General features: G+C 40.8%; 2 protein-coding genes across 3 annotated transcripts; one reads left to right on the forward strand and one right to left on the reverse strand.

Annotated features, from left to right (window-relative positions):
* The first annotated feature begins 283 nt into the window (after window positions 1-283).
* apba2a (amyloid beta (A4) precursor protein-binding, family A, member 2a) lies at window positions 284-13,153 on the forward strand. Of its 2 annotated transcripts, none has more exons than XM_050074173.1 (12): window positions 284-430; window positions 4,135-5,389; window positions 5,617-5,721; window positions 5,872-5,911; window positions 6,001-6,146; window positions 6,705-6,791; window positions 6,876-7,058; window positions 7,236-7,415; window positions 7,577-7,789; window positions 9,223-9,342; window positions 9,499-9,639; window positions 12,353-13,153. In XM_050074173.1, the coding sequence occupies exons 2-12, from the start codon at window positions 4,166-4,168 to the stop codon at window positions 12,422-12,424; spliced, it is 2,511 nt and encodes an 836-aa protein (XP_049930130.1). In that variant the 5' UTR covers window positions 284-430; window positions 4,135-4,165; the 3' UTR covers window positions 12,425-13,153. The 2 variants fall into 2 exon arrangements, with proteins under 2 accessions (XP_049930130.1, XP_049930131.1); XM_050074174.1 differs by lacking the exon at window positions 284-430 and adding an exon at window positions 474-653.
* Window positions 13,154-14,072: 919 nt separating this feature from the next.
* Window positions 14,073-16,034, reverse strand: duox2 (dual oxidase 2). Its single transcript, XM_050073555.1, has 7 exons — window positions 15,885-16,034; window positions 15,716-15,773; window positions 15,488-15,622; window positions 15,108-15,315; window positions 14,801-15,015; window positions 14,520-14,710; window positions 14,073-14,210 (listed from the first exon to the last, which is right to left on the reverse strand). The coding sequence occupies exons 1-7, from the start codon at window positions 16,029-16,031 to the stop codon at window positions 14,199-14,201; spliced, it is 966 nt and encodes a 321-aa protein (XP_049929512.1). The 5' UTR covers window positions 16,032-16,034; the 3' UTR covers window positions 14,073-14,198.
* Window positions 16,035-16,201: the final 167 nt, after the last annotated feature.

The following is a 16,201-nucleotide window of genomic DNA, read 5'->3' on the forward strand; positions in this document are numbered from 1 at the left end:
ACGCAAAAAAAAACAAGATTAGATCATTTAAAAATATATTATTCCTGGATATTTATATGTATATATATTTTCAAATTAAATTCAATGGTAATATTATGCAAAAATATGTACGAATAACACCTTTTTCATACTAAATGGCACCTTAATACTCTGCTAATTATGTAAGAAATTACAATTATCCAAGTGTTTTAAGGTAAAGATAATATGTGCCATTTATTTATGCATATGTTTGACTGTGTGCTCATTATGCCTCTCCCTGTGTTATTTGTTGGGGGACAGAGCAGTGAGCACATGATGGGGGGTGTATTTCCTACACAGGTTCCTGGGCTGCTGTGCGGCTTTTATTCAAAAATCACCATTCCGGAGAGCAATCTGATCTGATCAGCACACGGGCATTTTGCAAGGAGGGCCGCCGACAGGACTGATGTTGGTAAGTGGCACGCAGGATTATCTACGGATGGATGGGGGAAGAATGTAACAGTGATGCACATAGGCCTACTGGGCTTGCGGTGGCAGAGCTGGAGACAATGCTGGATGTGCTCCTCTGGTACAACATCAGCCCATGAGCTGGATGTCAGCATGGTGCAGTCTCGATGCTTCAAATCAAGGTCGATGTGAATTTGCAGCAGCAGGATAATATTTGCGTTCAGATGGTAAAAAAAAAAGCTCTGTGTGTGCATGTGTGTGTGTGAGAGAGTGTGTGTTTGTTTGTGCAGCAAGTCAGCTCCATCACTGCGTGCTATATGCGCAGGATATATCCGATTATCTTATCGATATTTAAGCAGATGGGAATGCGGCGTCCACTTGTGGGGAAACCGGAGCAACCACAACAACCACTCCTGCAGCTGCGGCAAAAGTTCAGCGTAATGGGTTTATAAAATACCACCACAAATACGTCAAGGGCAGGGCGAAATGCGTGAAATCTCACATATCCCCCCGCACACCAATTAGAGACAATAATGAAGCATATTGTTTTTAATCGCCGCTTCAGCACCATGGAGAGGTCATGATTAGGTCCGCGTGTTATGCTGTAATAGAGGTGATCTGGCGGGGGGATTAGGTTTGTGCTCATAATCTCAGTTGCATTATCATCTGATCAACACAGTGAGAGGTGTGGATTTATTGTGGTGAGTGTGTATCTAAAGCTTGAGCCCAAACAGCGCAATCGCACTGTTTTTTTTTTCTTCACAGCCTCAGGCTTACATGATTCATGTTTAGATGAGGGTGTTGACATGTTGAGACTGGGCGGGTATCAGACCACTGTGTTCAGTGTGATAGCTCTGATACACTCTGTACCAATCAAGCGATACAGCCTTTATTACCCGACTGAGAACAGCATTGTCACACATCGGGGGGGGGGGGGGGGGGGGGGGTTTGGCTTTAAAAAAAAATGGCTTTAAAATCATAGATCCAGAGAATATATATGGTCTTATATGCATGAAAATATGCAGACTAAATCACTGTAATAATCCTCAGTATGTGTAGCCTATATCTTATTTATTATTTTAGATTGATAGATTATTTTTATAATATCATTTTGTTGGTGTCATACATGCTCTGCAACTAACTATTTTTTTCATTATCAGTCAATCTGCCAATTATTTTTCTTTGGTGAATGCAACGATTAATCGATAAATAAATGAATCACCAACTAATTTGATAATCGATTGATCGGTTTAAGTCAATTTTTAAGAAAATAAAGTCTGATTCCAGCTTCTGCTGAGAATATTTCCTTCTTTCTTTACTCCTCTATGACAGAAACCGAATAGTTTTGGGTTGTGGACAAAACAAAACATTTGAGGATGTTATATTTGGGAAACACTGATCAACAGTTTTCACCATTTTCTGACATTTTTTCAGCCGAAACAACTGATCAAGAAAATAATCAACAGAATAATAGACAGTGAAAATGATCATTTGCTGCAGCCCTTATTAAATATCAGAAAATAGTTAAACTCAAAGATGTTGTAATGATTGTCATAGAAAAATAAGAATTTACAAGGCTGGAACCAGTGGATTTTAGCATTTTTGAAATACGATTGTCAAAATTGTTGCAGATTAATCCTCTGTCTCTCAACTAATAGATTAAACAACTATTCAGTTTAGCTGAATAGTGAATGACTTTGACATAGTGTAGCAGTATATCCTCCTGAGACCTGAGCGTTTGTCTGGTGTGCATTTTTAATTTCTCCCAGCTATTTGGGATCAGTAGGACCTGATAAGTATAGAAAACTAAACACTGACATCCCAATGTCCTCAAGCAAATACTTCAATTAACAGTGTCTTAGTTTGTTACTGTTGCTAAAATTGGTCAAATTTGTTGCCACATCAAACTACATACATTATTTATCATTAATAAACAAGTTTCAGCCATAAAATTTGTTCAGGTTTTGGACGTTGTCCACTTTTGTGTCGGGATCGGCTGCAGACTGACTTGGCAGAGATGGCAGCCATCTTGTTTTTACAGGGATTAGTGTATTGTGATCTTACTGCCACTAGGTGGCACGGAAAAGTGTCCACGAACGAGGACAACAAGTCTAAGTTAAGTAGAATGAAGTATAAGGTCAAGTAAACCCAAAATGTGATGTCCACGTAAAAGGACACAGGGTCTCAGGAGGATATTTTCTTTTTTGTTGTTGTTAGACTTCCTAAATAACTAAAGAAAATCATACGAGAGACAGAGAAGAACGCAAAGACATTTGTTCCCCACCAGCTTTGTTTTAATTCCCAGTGAGCTGTAACAGTATCTATCCATTTGCCAATAGATACGATGTTGTGTTGTGCTCTAGTCCAGGGCAAACATCCATTCAGAGATGCTGTTCAGATGTCAAACAAATGATGTACTACTCCACACACAGTTTTCCTCAGAGGACATAAGTCATGGATCATAAATCCGGCATCCACACTAACCACATTTCTGAATGACGGTATACTTCTAGTTGTAAAAAGAAAACACAACAGTAGTTTTGCATGAGAAAAACATCACATGCTGGTGGTCTGGTTCACTTAAAACTGTTTTGCTGCATCATGTCTCCTGTTCTGCAGGACATCAAGACAAAATTAGAGCAGATACAACAAAGCAAGATGACAGATAACAAACAACATCAGCAACCACAGACAAAAGGACTGAGGTGGCGCCTGTGGGTGTTACAGTAGATGGTGTAGAGATGGGTGTACATTATTATGACTTTAATAAGTGGCCACTGTTTGTCCTTGAAGTAGGGACCGTGTTCGTTTAAAGTGAGGCATTTATTTGATATAGTCTCAGTCCAAATTTGTGTGCAAGTGTGGAAACAAGTCTTGGATCATATGTTCTTTAAATCTGGTACAGTGTGAAGTGCTTGAGAGATGTTCTGGGAATGTGTTGTTGGGTTTTACTGTGGTAGTTTGCAAAGTGAACAATGGAAGAGGTTGTTTTGTAGCTGAAACAAAATCTTAATGGCTAAATAATTTGTGTATTAATGTAAGAGAACAGCATACCCGCTGGCAGTTTATTTCTACAGTGTTTTGGTTCCAGTCATGGGTGGATTATTGAGCAGGCCTACCCGGCACAAGCCCAGGGGCCCAAAGAGTCAGGGCCTCCCCTGGCTTTCACCTGCAAAATGTCACTTGAATAAACACAAATCAGCTTGGAAGAGACTCAAAATGACTACCAACAGATGCAAAATATATCCAAAGAGACTCACAAACACACAAAAAACACACAAAAAGGGGCAACACAACCACAAAAGGACACAAAAGGACTACAAAGAGATGAAAAATGATCATTAAAAGACACAAAACAACTACAAAAAGATGCAAAATGACTACAAATAGACACAAAACCACAGAGAGATGCATAACGACTGCAAAGAGATGCAAAAGTAATACCAAAAAGAGGCAAAACAACTATAAAATGTGTGTCTTGCACCTGTTCAGCAGAGGTGGTAGGGTCTTTTGCATGTCTGTTCCCAGGGACCCATTGTCTTATAATCCGTCCATGGTTCAAGTGAATACATTTGACATAATTTCTGTCCATTCTCTTTTAAAACTTTGTGTTTGGGAAAAAATGCTGTTGAAGGAATGAAGTGAAAATGGATAGAGGGAATAATGCATCTGTAAAATCTAATTTTGGCTTTCTATTAATGTCCGCAGGGTTGAGGGTAGTGGGCTTACAGGGCCAGTTATGGCTCATGGAAAAAGGCCAGGAAACATTACCAAAATATTGGCTCCCAGCCCTCCACCGTGCCCCGGTCCAGGATTCCTCAAACAGAGCCAAGCAGAGCAGCGAAGTTTGGTGACGGAGGCGTCCGAGAAACCACCGTGTACCTTGAAGGATGACAACAACGACCAGCTGACTCCTCCTGTCCCTGCAAGCCACTTTTACATGAGTTGTGATCCTAGTCCTGAGGACATGGAGGACACCTGCTCTGAGTATGACAACGTGGGCTCTGATGTGGAGCAGGACTATGATGAGGTGCTGCATTTGAACAGAGAGGGCGTTGTGGACACGAGGTACTACAAACAGTACTCTCCTGAGGATGCTGGCTATATAAAGCATACAGTAGGTGATGATATTAATGAGAACAGCAGTGTTGTTGACCAGTTCCCTCCAAGGCCTCGTCATGGCACAGAAATATGTGAGGGATCACAATCAGACACTAAGCCTCACAAGACGGGCCATCGCTTTAGGTCGCATTGTGCTCCGGCTGCTGCAGATGAAGCAGAGAGGGAGGTGGAAAAGGGCCAGGAGAACAGGTTCTTCTTCAGTGAAGGAGATGAGATTGAGGAGGTGCTGGATGGGGCCAAATTCATAGAGGATTTAGAGGAGACAGAGAACAGTGTTCAAAGGCAGACGAGCCTTTATCAGGACAACGAGAACGAAAGAATTAGAAAGGGAGGCGATGAAAGGGAAAGAGAAGATGACACTCGAGTTGCAAGAAACCATAATATCCCAGGAGCCAGTAAGAAGTGTGAGTCGTCTCACATGGGCTCAAAGGAGAAGGAGAGGCAGGGTAAAGGACGAGGGAGGAGGGGAGCAGGAGAGGACGTGGAGCATATTGTTTCTGGGATCAAAGGATGCACCACCAACAGTACTGAGCAGCGTCCAAAGACTTTGTCCAAGGACTGCAAAAAAGCCGCTGTGCGGACCAAAGCCAGGTCCGGTTCCAGTAAACAACATCCTCCTCCACCACCTCGTCATTCCCATGCTCAGCCGCCCCCAGACACCCAGAAGGCCCCGCCTCGTAGAGACACTCCTCCTGTTCCCAGACCCAGTCCCCCCTCCTCTGCAAATAGCCGGGAGAACGAACCCAGGGTTATCAAGCCATCCCTGGCTCCTCATCACACAGCGGAACAACAGAGGGAGCCTCTGGAGGAGAGGCAGAGACGGACAGAGAAACCCCAGCAGGTAACTAGTGCAAATAGGCCAAGTCTTTGTCAGATCTCGTCCCCTGTGGTTTGTGTTTGTTTCTGCACAATCTACCTTCTCCATGTCCCAGAGTGAGGGAAGATTTTAATTACATGCTTTGACACAAATAGTCTTTCTCGTCCTTGCCACATGAAGCCATCATCCACACAGCTCAATAAGAAACATTTAGGTTTGCTGAAGTTAAAGCAGATGCTTGTATACGACAGGTGGAGAAGCCAAGCACAGCTGTGATACCTGAAGATGTGCCAGAGCAGCCGAGGAGGCCTCAGGGTCCAGAGCTCATGCCTGCAGAGGAGAGCAACATGCCCAAGGTGAAGACTTATCACTGTTTTTAATTCATAAGCATCTTTTGCTGACTAATCTGTCTTTTTACAACTTCATTATTTCATTTTAGGGATTTTCAACCATTGTTACCATAAAATATGTTCCACTGATGTCTAACTTGTTAACTTATTTTAAAGAACTCACAGGAAGCTGCGTCTTTCCCCAGCTTTGAGGATGGTAATTGTCTCTCCATACTCTTACATTTCATAATTCCTTGCAGCACATTACAATGTTTCACAATGACATCCTTTCGTTTTGCTGCACAGTCCCGGGTCCCTGTGAGCCAGAGGATCTTATTGATGGGATCATCTTTGCTGCTAACTACCTTGGCTGCACTCAGGTGCTGTCTGATAAAAATCCATCCAAGTCTGTCCGCATGTCCCAGGCCCATGAAGCTGTCAGCCGCATCAAGGTAATCTGCCTCTTTAGGGAGACAGTCGTTAACATCCATTGATTTGGTTTATAAATATTAAAGTCTTTGCTGTTTCTGTGTCTCAGAATTGTAGCAATACATTTTAAAGAAATATGGATTGGCCCTATGGTCAGAAGAAATTGATAAGAAAATTTATGGTGAAATGTATTTGGGCCTTTTGGCATTAGACAAGTTGCCATTTAAGATTTAAACTAAGAGGGACACTTAACTCCAGGTCCTGAGGGTGTGTTTGCAGGTTTATCGATGTCTCTGGGTAAAACAGCAAGCTACTTGTTCAGCACTGGCAGAGGCCTGTTCTCCTAAAGTGCCTTTTACTTTGGCTTTTAATGGAATTTTTAAGTGTATATGTACCTGAATTGCCAGCTGAATTATTTGTGAGGGGTGAGCCATGCAGCAGAGTCATATCTTACCACACGGTGGAGCTGTTGCATACCTTTTTTTGCTCACCTGTCCATGTTAGGGATAACGAGCTGAAAGTTTGCACTGTGTGATAAAAGTACATAAATATTTAATGTCTGATTAAAACATATGCTATAGAGCCAAGATGAAGACTCTCAAATGATGACAGAGGTGGACCTGTTTATCTCCACTAAAGCTGTCAAAGTGCTTAATGCTGACACACAGGTTAGTAACTCTTTGTGTGTTGATTCTTTTCTGTGTTGAATCTATTTTCAGATATAATGATTGTCATAATTTTGCTCCACATAGGAGACAATGATGGACAGTGCCTTGCGGACCATCTCCTACATCGCAGACATTGGCAGCATTGTGGTTCTGATGGCACGTAGGCGCATGTCTCAGACTTCATCAGAGGATTTCTCAGAATCTCCTGACTCCAGCGAAGGGAAGAGTCAGTACAGGATGATCTGCTACGTCTTTGAGTCAGAGGATGTGAGTGTTTGCTGCTTAACTGCACACATTTTTAGTTTTGGGTTTACTTTTTTTTGTTCTGTTTTTGATTTCTTCTGTGGTTACTAAAACATTGCAATCTTTCTCACCTCCCTGCTGTTGTCAACTGGAATAGCCTTTCTGCTGAGTAGTTTTCCCCAAACTCTCCCCTTCCCACAGGCACAGCTCATTGCACAGTCCATCGGTCAGGCTTTTAGCGTGGCCTACAGAGAATTCCTGCGAGCCAATGGCATCAACCCGACCGACCTGAGCCAGAAACAATACAGTGACATCATCAACTCCCAGGAAATGTACCACGATGACCTCGTCCATTTCTCAAACTCAGACAACTGTAAAGAGGTGTGACATTTTTTATTTGGCTGCAGGTGAATTGTGGATGGTGACAGATGGATTTCCTTCAACATAAATGGCTGCACCGTCTCACAAATCTTCCAAACGCCGGCATGTGACATTCAAAATGTGCTTGGAGATGATTAAGAAATGCTTTTTCTTTGTTCCAGCTGTATGTGGAGAAGCAGAAAGGGGAGAGCCTCGGTGTGGTGATCGTGGAGTCCGGCTGGGGCTCCATTCTGCCCACAGTCATCATGGCCAGTATGCTGAACAGCGGCCCCGCGGCTCGCTCTGGAAAACTCAGTGTTGGGGATCAGATTATGTCCATCAATGACACCAGCCTGGTGGGGCTGCCACTTGCCACCTGTCAGGGCATCATCAAGGTACGGAGCACATCAGGTACCTCCAGTTTCACATATTAAAGATACACTATGCAGGATTTCCCTATTTTCTAAGTTTGGGACATTTATGGGTGTGTGTTCCCCCCCAGCGCTCAGGTGAGGTTTGGGTTTTATAAAAAGGTAGCCACCAGGTGCCAGATGGTAAGCAGCAGGCATCCAGGGGCCAAAAGCCAAAGGAGAGTGAATCTGGGGTTGGATTTTACTTTCACTTTCACTGGTGAACATGTTTACGAACGGTAAACGACAATCCTGCATCATATACCTTTAATTATTCAGTCAGTCTTTACTCACAGAGGAAATATTTGAATCAGGGAATGACACAGTGGGGGATATGGATACCTCTAGGGGTACATTTGAGTACTGCAAGGGGTATGTGAGTTGTTTTTTGTGTTGACAAGAGAATCCAAAAAATATCAGTCGTAATGCGTAATTCCTGTAATGATTATACAATAAGTCAATAAAACATGTAAATGTAAGTTTGATAAACCACATTTTATAATCAGAACTTATTTGCTACTTCTATTGTCTACTGTGTGTTTTGTGACGGGTCTTAGTGAACCCTACTGTGCACGAATCGTCTCTCCGATCAGAGACTTGACACTGCATATCATCAACATACATATTACTCAACAGTCACCATTGCATATCTGTATATAACAACAATTACTAAAGAAAATGAGAAATTATTATTTACTTTAAAAATTTTGATAGTTGATTTAAAGTTATAGAATATTTGAGTTATAGAATAAGCAGACCATTTTTGTTATATATGCTATTGACTATTTAAAAAAAATAAATACATAAACTTGACAGAGATGGGTTTGCCTTTTTCAAGGGCATATATAGCAAATGTCACTGTTTTTAATTTAATGAGGCTTTTAGCATGGCCTACAGAGAATTCCTGTGAGCCAGTGGCATCAACCTGACTGACCTGAGCCAGGAACAATACAGTGACATCATCAACTCCCAGGAAATGTACCACAATGAGTTATAGATGCTATTGACTATTTTACAAAAAAAAAAAAGAAAAAAACATGACAGATTAGTTCTCCTTTGAAAACAGGCGTATTTTCAAGGTGGCAATCACTCATAAGGGCCCATTCACACAAAAATGTGAATGGCCCTATCCCACAACAATTCTTATTTTCAAGTGACTATACATTAAAGAAAACATAGTTATGAAAGTTATATTCATGTTCTGCCAATATATTCTCCTAAATCCTGCACACTGGACCTTTAATTATTTAGCAGGACAATGTATGTGGGATTGAATTAAAGAAACTGCAGCTCCCATGTCTTTAATATTTTTTTGAAAAGTAATGGAAGAATAAGTTGCATCAGGCTTTGGCTACAGGTAAAATGACAGACTTATCCTTTAAAATAACTGTAATGTGTTTTTATGGTTTTCGGTCCAGGGTCTGAAGAACCAGGTGAGGGTAAAGCTGAGTATTGTGAGCTGCCCTCCTGTCACCACCGTCCTCATCAAGAGACCCGATCTTAAGTTCCAGCTTGGTTTCAGTGTGCAGAATGGCATCGTGAGTAAACCCTTATTATGAAGCATGATACTATGCTTTAGGTTGAGACTCAAAATGAACACCAGCTTCTGCAGAGCATGGCTGTCTTTAAAGTGTGAGGGTTGTGCTGTGTACTATGCATTAAAATACAATGTGGTTTTTTTTTCACCTCCTCAGATCTGCAGCCTAATGAGAGGGGGCATAGCTGAGCGAGGCGGTGTTCGTGTTGGACACAGAATCATTGAAATAAATGGTCAGAGTGTTGTTGCCATGGCACATGAGAAGATTGTTCAAACCCTGTCTGTCTCAGTGGGTGAGGTAAGAAGTCCTCATGCCACAAGATGGCAATTTTCACTGATTACTGCACCACACAAGTCACCGTACCATGCAGGACTTTTAAAGATATACACACACAGATCAAAGTTGAGTTTAGTTCAAGTTTTTACTTTACAAATTAACAGATTTATACTCAGTAATTTGAAGTCAAATACAGAAAATGATGGTGTATGGATTCATAACTAGCAGGATCTGTTTCGGCTTAATTGTCTTTGCAGTCTTCTCTAGACCTTCTGTTATCCTCGGGTCCATTTAACCCGAGTTCTACAGTCACTTTATCATAAAAATGGTGTTTTTTCATCTACATGCACCAAAATTACATGGGTGGTACCAGTGGTGTAGTGGTAGTTGATGAGGTGGGTGTACTACTGAGTGGATAGGCAGGTTAGCGTGGAGGAAGTGGGTATACTCTCCTATATATTACAATGGCTTCTTGGCTGATAGGTGGGTATACTGTAAATGGCCAGAAAAAGAAGTGGGCATACCCCGTATACCTGCGTATACCCTCCACTACACCACTGGGTGGTACCCTATCATGCCCTTTGCAAATAAAATTTATTATCACAACTTTTGATTGAATTGTGGGTGTTCTACTCAAGTGAGCAACCCCTTGTGCCTTTCCTGGGTCAATTTGTCAACACACACACACACACACACACACACACACACACACACACACACACACACATGCTAGCATGCACATGCATACACAATTCAAAGCACAAATTCAAACTACAGGTGAGTAAACTTTCAAAAATAACTTTTGCCTACATAATGAATCAAAGCTCCCAGAGAACACACACACACACACACACACACACACACACACACACACACACACACACACACACACCTCAAAGTACAACTTCAAAATACAGGTGCGTAAACTAGATTTCAAAATCAACTTTAGCCTACATGATGAAGATGAACAGAGCTTCGGGACAACACACACACACACACACACACACACACACACACACACACACACACACACACACACACACATGCAAAAAATGAAACGCATCACTGGATGATAATTTATACTTTAAGCTTTATAAACAGCCAAACAAAACCGGGTCACTTTGACCCAGGAGGAAAGTCATGACATAGACGCAAAGATAACAGGGCTAAGGGCTAGAGTCGTACAATTTTGAGTTATTTTACCTCATACTTTTTATGTTAGGACACTTGGCCACTACAGCTTTAGTTACTACTTAAATGCGATGCATTGTTTTAGACTGAATCACCCAACGGCATACAAAATAGTTATAATGTGCTGCAACAATAAAATGCTGCTTACATGTTAATTCATCTGCAATATTAATTCACTTTTATCTTATATCATGGTTTCATACTTTAAAAAGGCCATTTTGCATAGATGAGTGCTTTTTAGTGGAGTATTTTTACATTGTGGTACCTTAACTTGAAAAATTGAAGGTTGAAGGTTTGGAGACAGATAGCAAAATTTACAGCTGCTTACATTTAAAATATATATACAGCCACAAATGTGAATCAATACAATGAAACAGCAACACACTTTTTGTTATTTATTTTTCATCACCCTAAGGCACGAAGCAAATAGGAATATGAATTAAATATAGCAGCTGCAGGTCAGCTGGTGCTAGAACAGAAGTTCCTGTAGCGCCTTGGTCTGATTCTGTCAGCCCTTTCACTGTCACAGTTGTTTTTCAGTGAGGATACAGAGTTGTGTTTTAAAGGACAGCAGCTTTTGCTCAGGTTGGGAGAAGCTGCAGGAAGCTACAGTCAGAATACTCAGGAACAAGGGGCAGGGCTTTTCACAGCAGGGGAGAGCGACTAATGACAAATGCAGTCAATTTTGAGCACATGCAATTTAGCAAAGTTTACAAACTATTATTTTGTGTGCAAGCCAAAAAGGGCATTTATATCTCCTGGCTACAGCTCATCTCACTGTACAATTGTTTGTATTCTAACTGAGGAAAAAAGTAATTTATTTGACAGAAAAATGTGTGAAGGTAAATTTACTTAACCAGCTATTACAATGCAGTTTGAAAGAATATTAAAAAGTCAAGTTAGGCATCCAACTAAAAACCCATTTAAAGAAAAAAAAACATTGACTTTGAGACGAAGGTAAAATGCTAACTTATTTTCATGGCCCAGGACTCATTCCTAGGGCACTCTTTAGTAGTAGGCTATAGCTGTTAGCAGTGGTAGTTGTGTTTGTTGAGCATTGCTGAATTACAATTTTAGTGTTCACTGAGTTTTTCAGCTAAGCTAACTAAGCTAATATCAGCCGTTGCTGTTGTGTGCTCTGGCCACATATCCGCTTCCCTGTCTCACTGATTTTGGTCACTGGGTCTTGTAGATTAAAGCCCAAGAACATAAATCTGTTTCTTAATGTTGACAGTTTATTATAAATTTATGATCAGGTGAGTTTCTTTATCAAACATTTTTGGTCTGCTCCATTACTTACACCTTTCACCAACTGTTTGTTTTGCGTGTTTTTCCCCAGTTTCTCCCAGTATTTATCTCCATTAAAGCCATCAAAGCGTATTCTTTCTCAGTAATGGATTCAAGGTCTCTTCTGAGTCTCTGATGGCACAGAAGGAAGTAAATTAGGCCTGGATTCAAGTGATGTGATTAGGACTGTGCCTCTATAAACGAGCTCTTAAGTTGACAGGATAATTGTCCCCTCTCCTCTCTGTCTCTCTGCCAGATCAACATGAAGACGATGCCCGCCGTGATGTTCAGACTGCTGACAGGACAGGAGACGCCTATCTACATATAGAGACCCTGCATGGTTCAGCCCACTGTCGCTCTGCATGTCTGGCTGCGTGGAAGCGAGGGGACAAGATGATGGAGAGGTGGCTCAGTGGGACGAGGAGAATTTATTTTTCTATCATTTTATTTTCTCGGCCTCTCGTTGCAATGCTGTAAAGAACATCCAGTTCTCATTTTTCAGGTTTTATCTTGAATTACATTGTCATAATGGCCTTACAATGTGAATACTCTGTCTGTAGTACTGTACGTGAGTTTCTGGTGTTGAAGAGAAGTAGCTTTAAGGTCATGATTATTTTCTTATGAAGAGATAAATTAGTACATTTATTTTTTATTTAGTCATTTTTATAATGTGTATGGAGTTTCAAAAATGTACTTCTACTGTAAATACTTTGGATTACTCAAGGACTTGGTTGGAAAGGCCATATTACTCCTACAGTATATGCATGTTATTATGAAGAATTACTGACCAGGGATTCATTCTCAATCTGACATGATAATCTATTACAGTAAGTATTAAAAAAGATAATAATATGCTGTACAAAGGCACTGAACTACGTGTATTATGGTGATGCTGAAGGCCAAAGACACACTACTCCTTTTCAAAGACATACAGTATGGGTGATCATTACCTTTACCGGAGCGTACAGTACAAGAATGTATCAAAATATACATTACTGAATGAATGTAATGTTAACACACTAAGAATACAATCTCACCAATGAATGCTTGTTGTTGTTTTTATTTTATTAAGGTGTAACTGCAAAACAAGTGCATACAAACACACAAGACAAAAGTACATTTGCCTGAATTAGAGATTATCAACTGTATGTATCCAAGCAGTTTGGTATTCATTCCTCCTCTCGTGTTTTCGCATTTAATCGGATCTCAGAAGCTGTGAACGAAGGATGCTTCAACCAGTGATGTTGCTCAGAAACCATGCACACGTTAAACGACATGCTGTTGCCACGGCAACGTGCATGCATTGCAAGAAATCCTGCAGAGGCTTTCAAACAGTAATCAATATCAAACTAACAATTAGTCTCATCTTTCATTTACAATGAAATTAGAGTTAAACAACAACAGATCTATAATCTTTATTGATCAGTGTATATACACAGTGTATGGATCCCATACAACTTTATATATATTGCACTCAACAGCTACTGCAACATGACAATGAACTTTAGAAATATAACTATTTACAGTGAAATTATTTATAACACTTAACAGTAGGAGTGGGGATCACCAGAGGGTCCACGATACGATATTATCACGATATTTAACTCACGATACAATATTATTTTGCAATATGCTGAGTTATGCAACAACATTTATTGCAATACACTGCCATGCAATAACCTTTTTTTTTTCAACGGCAAATTTTGTCCCCAAATTCAAACTTTGTCAGTTTTTATCTGATGAGATAAAGTTTTCAGTCAGTTCATTTCATTTTAATCATTTCTAGTGCAACAAAATGTATCTAGTGGACTGAAAAAGCAACTTTATTATTCTAGTACTCTACCAAAAGTTTAATTTGTATTAGCAATATTAATAATTTATATAATAAAAAATCAGGACTTGGTGTCCATCTATCGATACAATATCTGCATCCAAAATATCGTGATCATATGCTGAATCAATTTTTTCCCCCACCCCTACTTAACAGGCTCACATAGATAATTAAAACAGGTGTGATATTAGACACTCCATCTGTAACACATTCACCAAAAATATCTTCAAGTATTGGCTGGAAAAGCTCCCTGAGGGAAACCAGGACGGCTTCATACATGCTCCTAAAACACAGAAACAGATTGATCTCCGTCAATGAGCAGCAAAGGTGAAAATAATTTCCTGAAATGTTAAACGGACATCAAAGTGCAGCACTCAGGATTCAGGATATGCTGGTGGCCTTAACAGCAGTGCCTTGCATCCCTTATTAATACTGCATTAGTCAGAACTGAATATGTATTTTACAGCAATAAGTCAAGTTTTCCAGCAAATTCATAAAAGCGCAATGAATAATATGATATGATGTAAATGAATGCGTAATACATCACTAGATGTGTCAAAAGGAAGTACTGTCCTCAGTGCTGCCAACTTACCGTCGTGACTTTTGATGTCAGTGGTGAAACTGTCACTCCATCAAGAAAAACTGAGTTCAGGTATCCCTTCCCGTAAGAAACATCCTCGTCTTCATAACTGTCAACGCCGACACTGAAAGCCTCTTTCATCTTCTCTGGTATAAAGTAGTTCAACATCACCACCAGAATCCCGATGATGGTGCACAGCACACCTGGAAATCACATCAGTGAGTAGAAATCACTCATTAGGCTCTGTAGTCAAGTTTACAGTGTAAAACATATTAAATGTGCAGTATCTTTACCTGTAGCCAGAGCCAGCCAGAATGAATGGCTGTAGCCTGTTTCAAAGGAGTCGGTCCCGATGGAGAAAACACACTGTGGCACGTTCATGATGGTGGAGAAGGAGGCCATGGAGAAGAAGATGAAGGCAGCAGTGGCCATCATCATGTAGCCAGCGTACAGAATGACCGGCATGGAGAAGAGGATATTGGCGACCATCCAGCAGCAAAACGCAGTCCTGTGAAAGTGTGCAGTCATTTTAATTTCTGTTGCTTTTAATAAACAGTGTTTAAATACAACTTTAAACTGTGTGCAGTTATTTAAGCTTACCAGAGGGTTGCAGAGGCGTATCGTCCAGAGTATCTGTACTGAAAGATGAGTCCACACGGGCTGTGCAGGGTGAATTTCTCAGCGATGTACAGGATGGGGTTGGGTAGACCTTTCTCCAGAGCTTCCTCATACTCGTCTTCAATAGTGTCGTGCCAGCTGAACATCTCATTGTAGTCAATAGTCTCATTGAATTGCACAACAGGATTCCCTACGGGAGAAAAGAGGGTCAAATGTATGCACCTAAAACACACTTATCCCACAAAATGGTGTTGTAGTTTTTACTTTATATGACAGGAATATTGAGCAAATGTTGGTCAAAGCATTAAGCTGCTGGTGTATTATACGTGTATCTACACATAACAGCGGCAACGGTGACTCACCCTTCAGTGTCACATTAATGCCGTACAGCCCCACATGCAAGCCGATGTCAGCGTTAACCACTGCGTTGCTGAAAGACTTGTAGGTGGCATTAGTGGTCATTCTGGCCTCAGCCCAGTCGCTGGTAAAGTTGAGCGCTGCAGAGAAAGCACACAGTGATGAGTGATGTCGGCGGTAAAAGGAAAACCTGAGATTTATTCAACGACAATGATAACAATAAGAAAACTTACCCACTATCACCACGCCTATGAACAAGCTGATAATAATTCTGAACAGCCAGAACAGCCTCTGATAGGAAGGGAAAGACAAGAATCAAATTTATTTCACGTGCATTGGATAAAAAAGTTTTAAAGTGTTTTTTTGCAGTGAGTAATAGTTTATCTGATGCTCTGCACTCACCGACTTCCCGCGTATCCCTGGCAGAATGAGAAGAAGTCCGGCTGCTAGCACAAGGAAGACCAGAATAATGGTGAGCAAGCTGCCGTTGAAGATGAAAGAGGTCCTTTGTAGAGGGTAGAATGGGTAAATGTCATCGTAGAAAGTCATCTTAGCTCCTTCGCTGAGACTAGACAGTGCAACAGAGACGACAGTGTTAGTGGAGAGCTTCTCAGTTTCCTCCAGATGCAGAGATAGCAGCTCTTGTTCCTTACGGTAGATAAGGGATGGGACATTATTGCTGCTGTGAAACATGGCACATGGTTAAGCACAGCCATGTC

This window comes from Epinephelus moara, chromosome 20 (assembly GCF_006386435.1).
Source record: "Epinephelus moara isolate mb chromosome 20, YSFRI_EMoa_1.0, whole genome shotgun sequence".
Classification (NCBI taxonomy): domain Eukaryota; kingdom Metazoa; phylum Chordata; class Actinopteri; order Perciformes; family Serranidae; genus Epinephelus; species Epinephelus moara.

Excerpts from the sequence above, each read along its gene's own strand:
- apba2a (XM_050074173.1), top strand. The coding sequence starts at position 4,166 with ATGGCTCATGGAAAAAGGCCAGGAAACATTACCAAAATATTGGCTCCC. Across the intron at positions 6,792-6,875 it reads TGCTTAATGCTGACACACAG|GAGACAATGATGGACAGTGC; the intron begins GTTAGTAACTCT and ends TGCTCCACATAG. Across the intron at positions 7,059-7,235 it reads ACGTCTTTGAGTCAGAGGAT|GCACAGCTCATTGCACAGTC; the intron begins GTGAGTGTTTGC and ends CCCTTCCCACAG.
- duox2 (XM_050073555.1), bottom strand. The coding sequence starts at position 16,031 with ATGACTTTCTACGATGACATTTACCCATTCTACCCTCTACAAAGGACC. Across the intron at positions 15,623-15,715 it reads CATAGGCGTGGTGATAGTGG|CGCTCAACTTTACCAGCGAC; the intron begins GTAAGTTTTCTT and ends CTTTCTCTGCAG. Across the intron at positions 14,711-14,800 it reads CTGGCTGGCTCTGGCTACAG|GTGTGCTGTGCACCATCATC; the intron begins GTAAAGATACTG and ends TGTGATTTCCAG.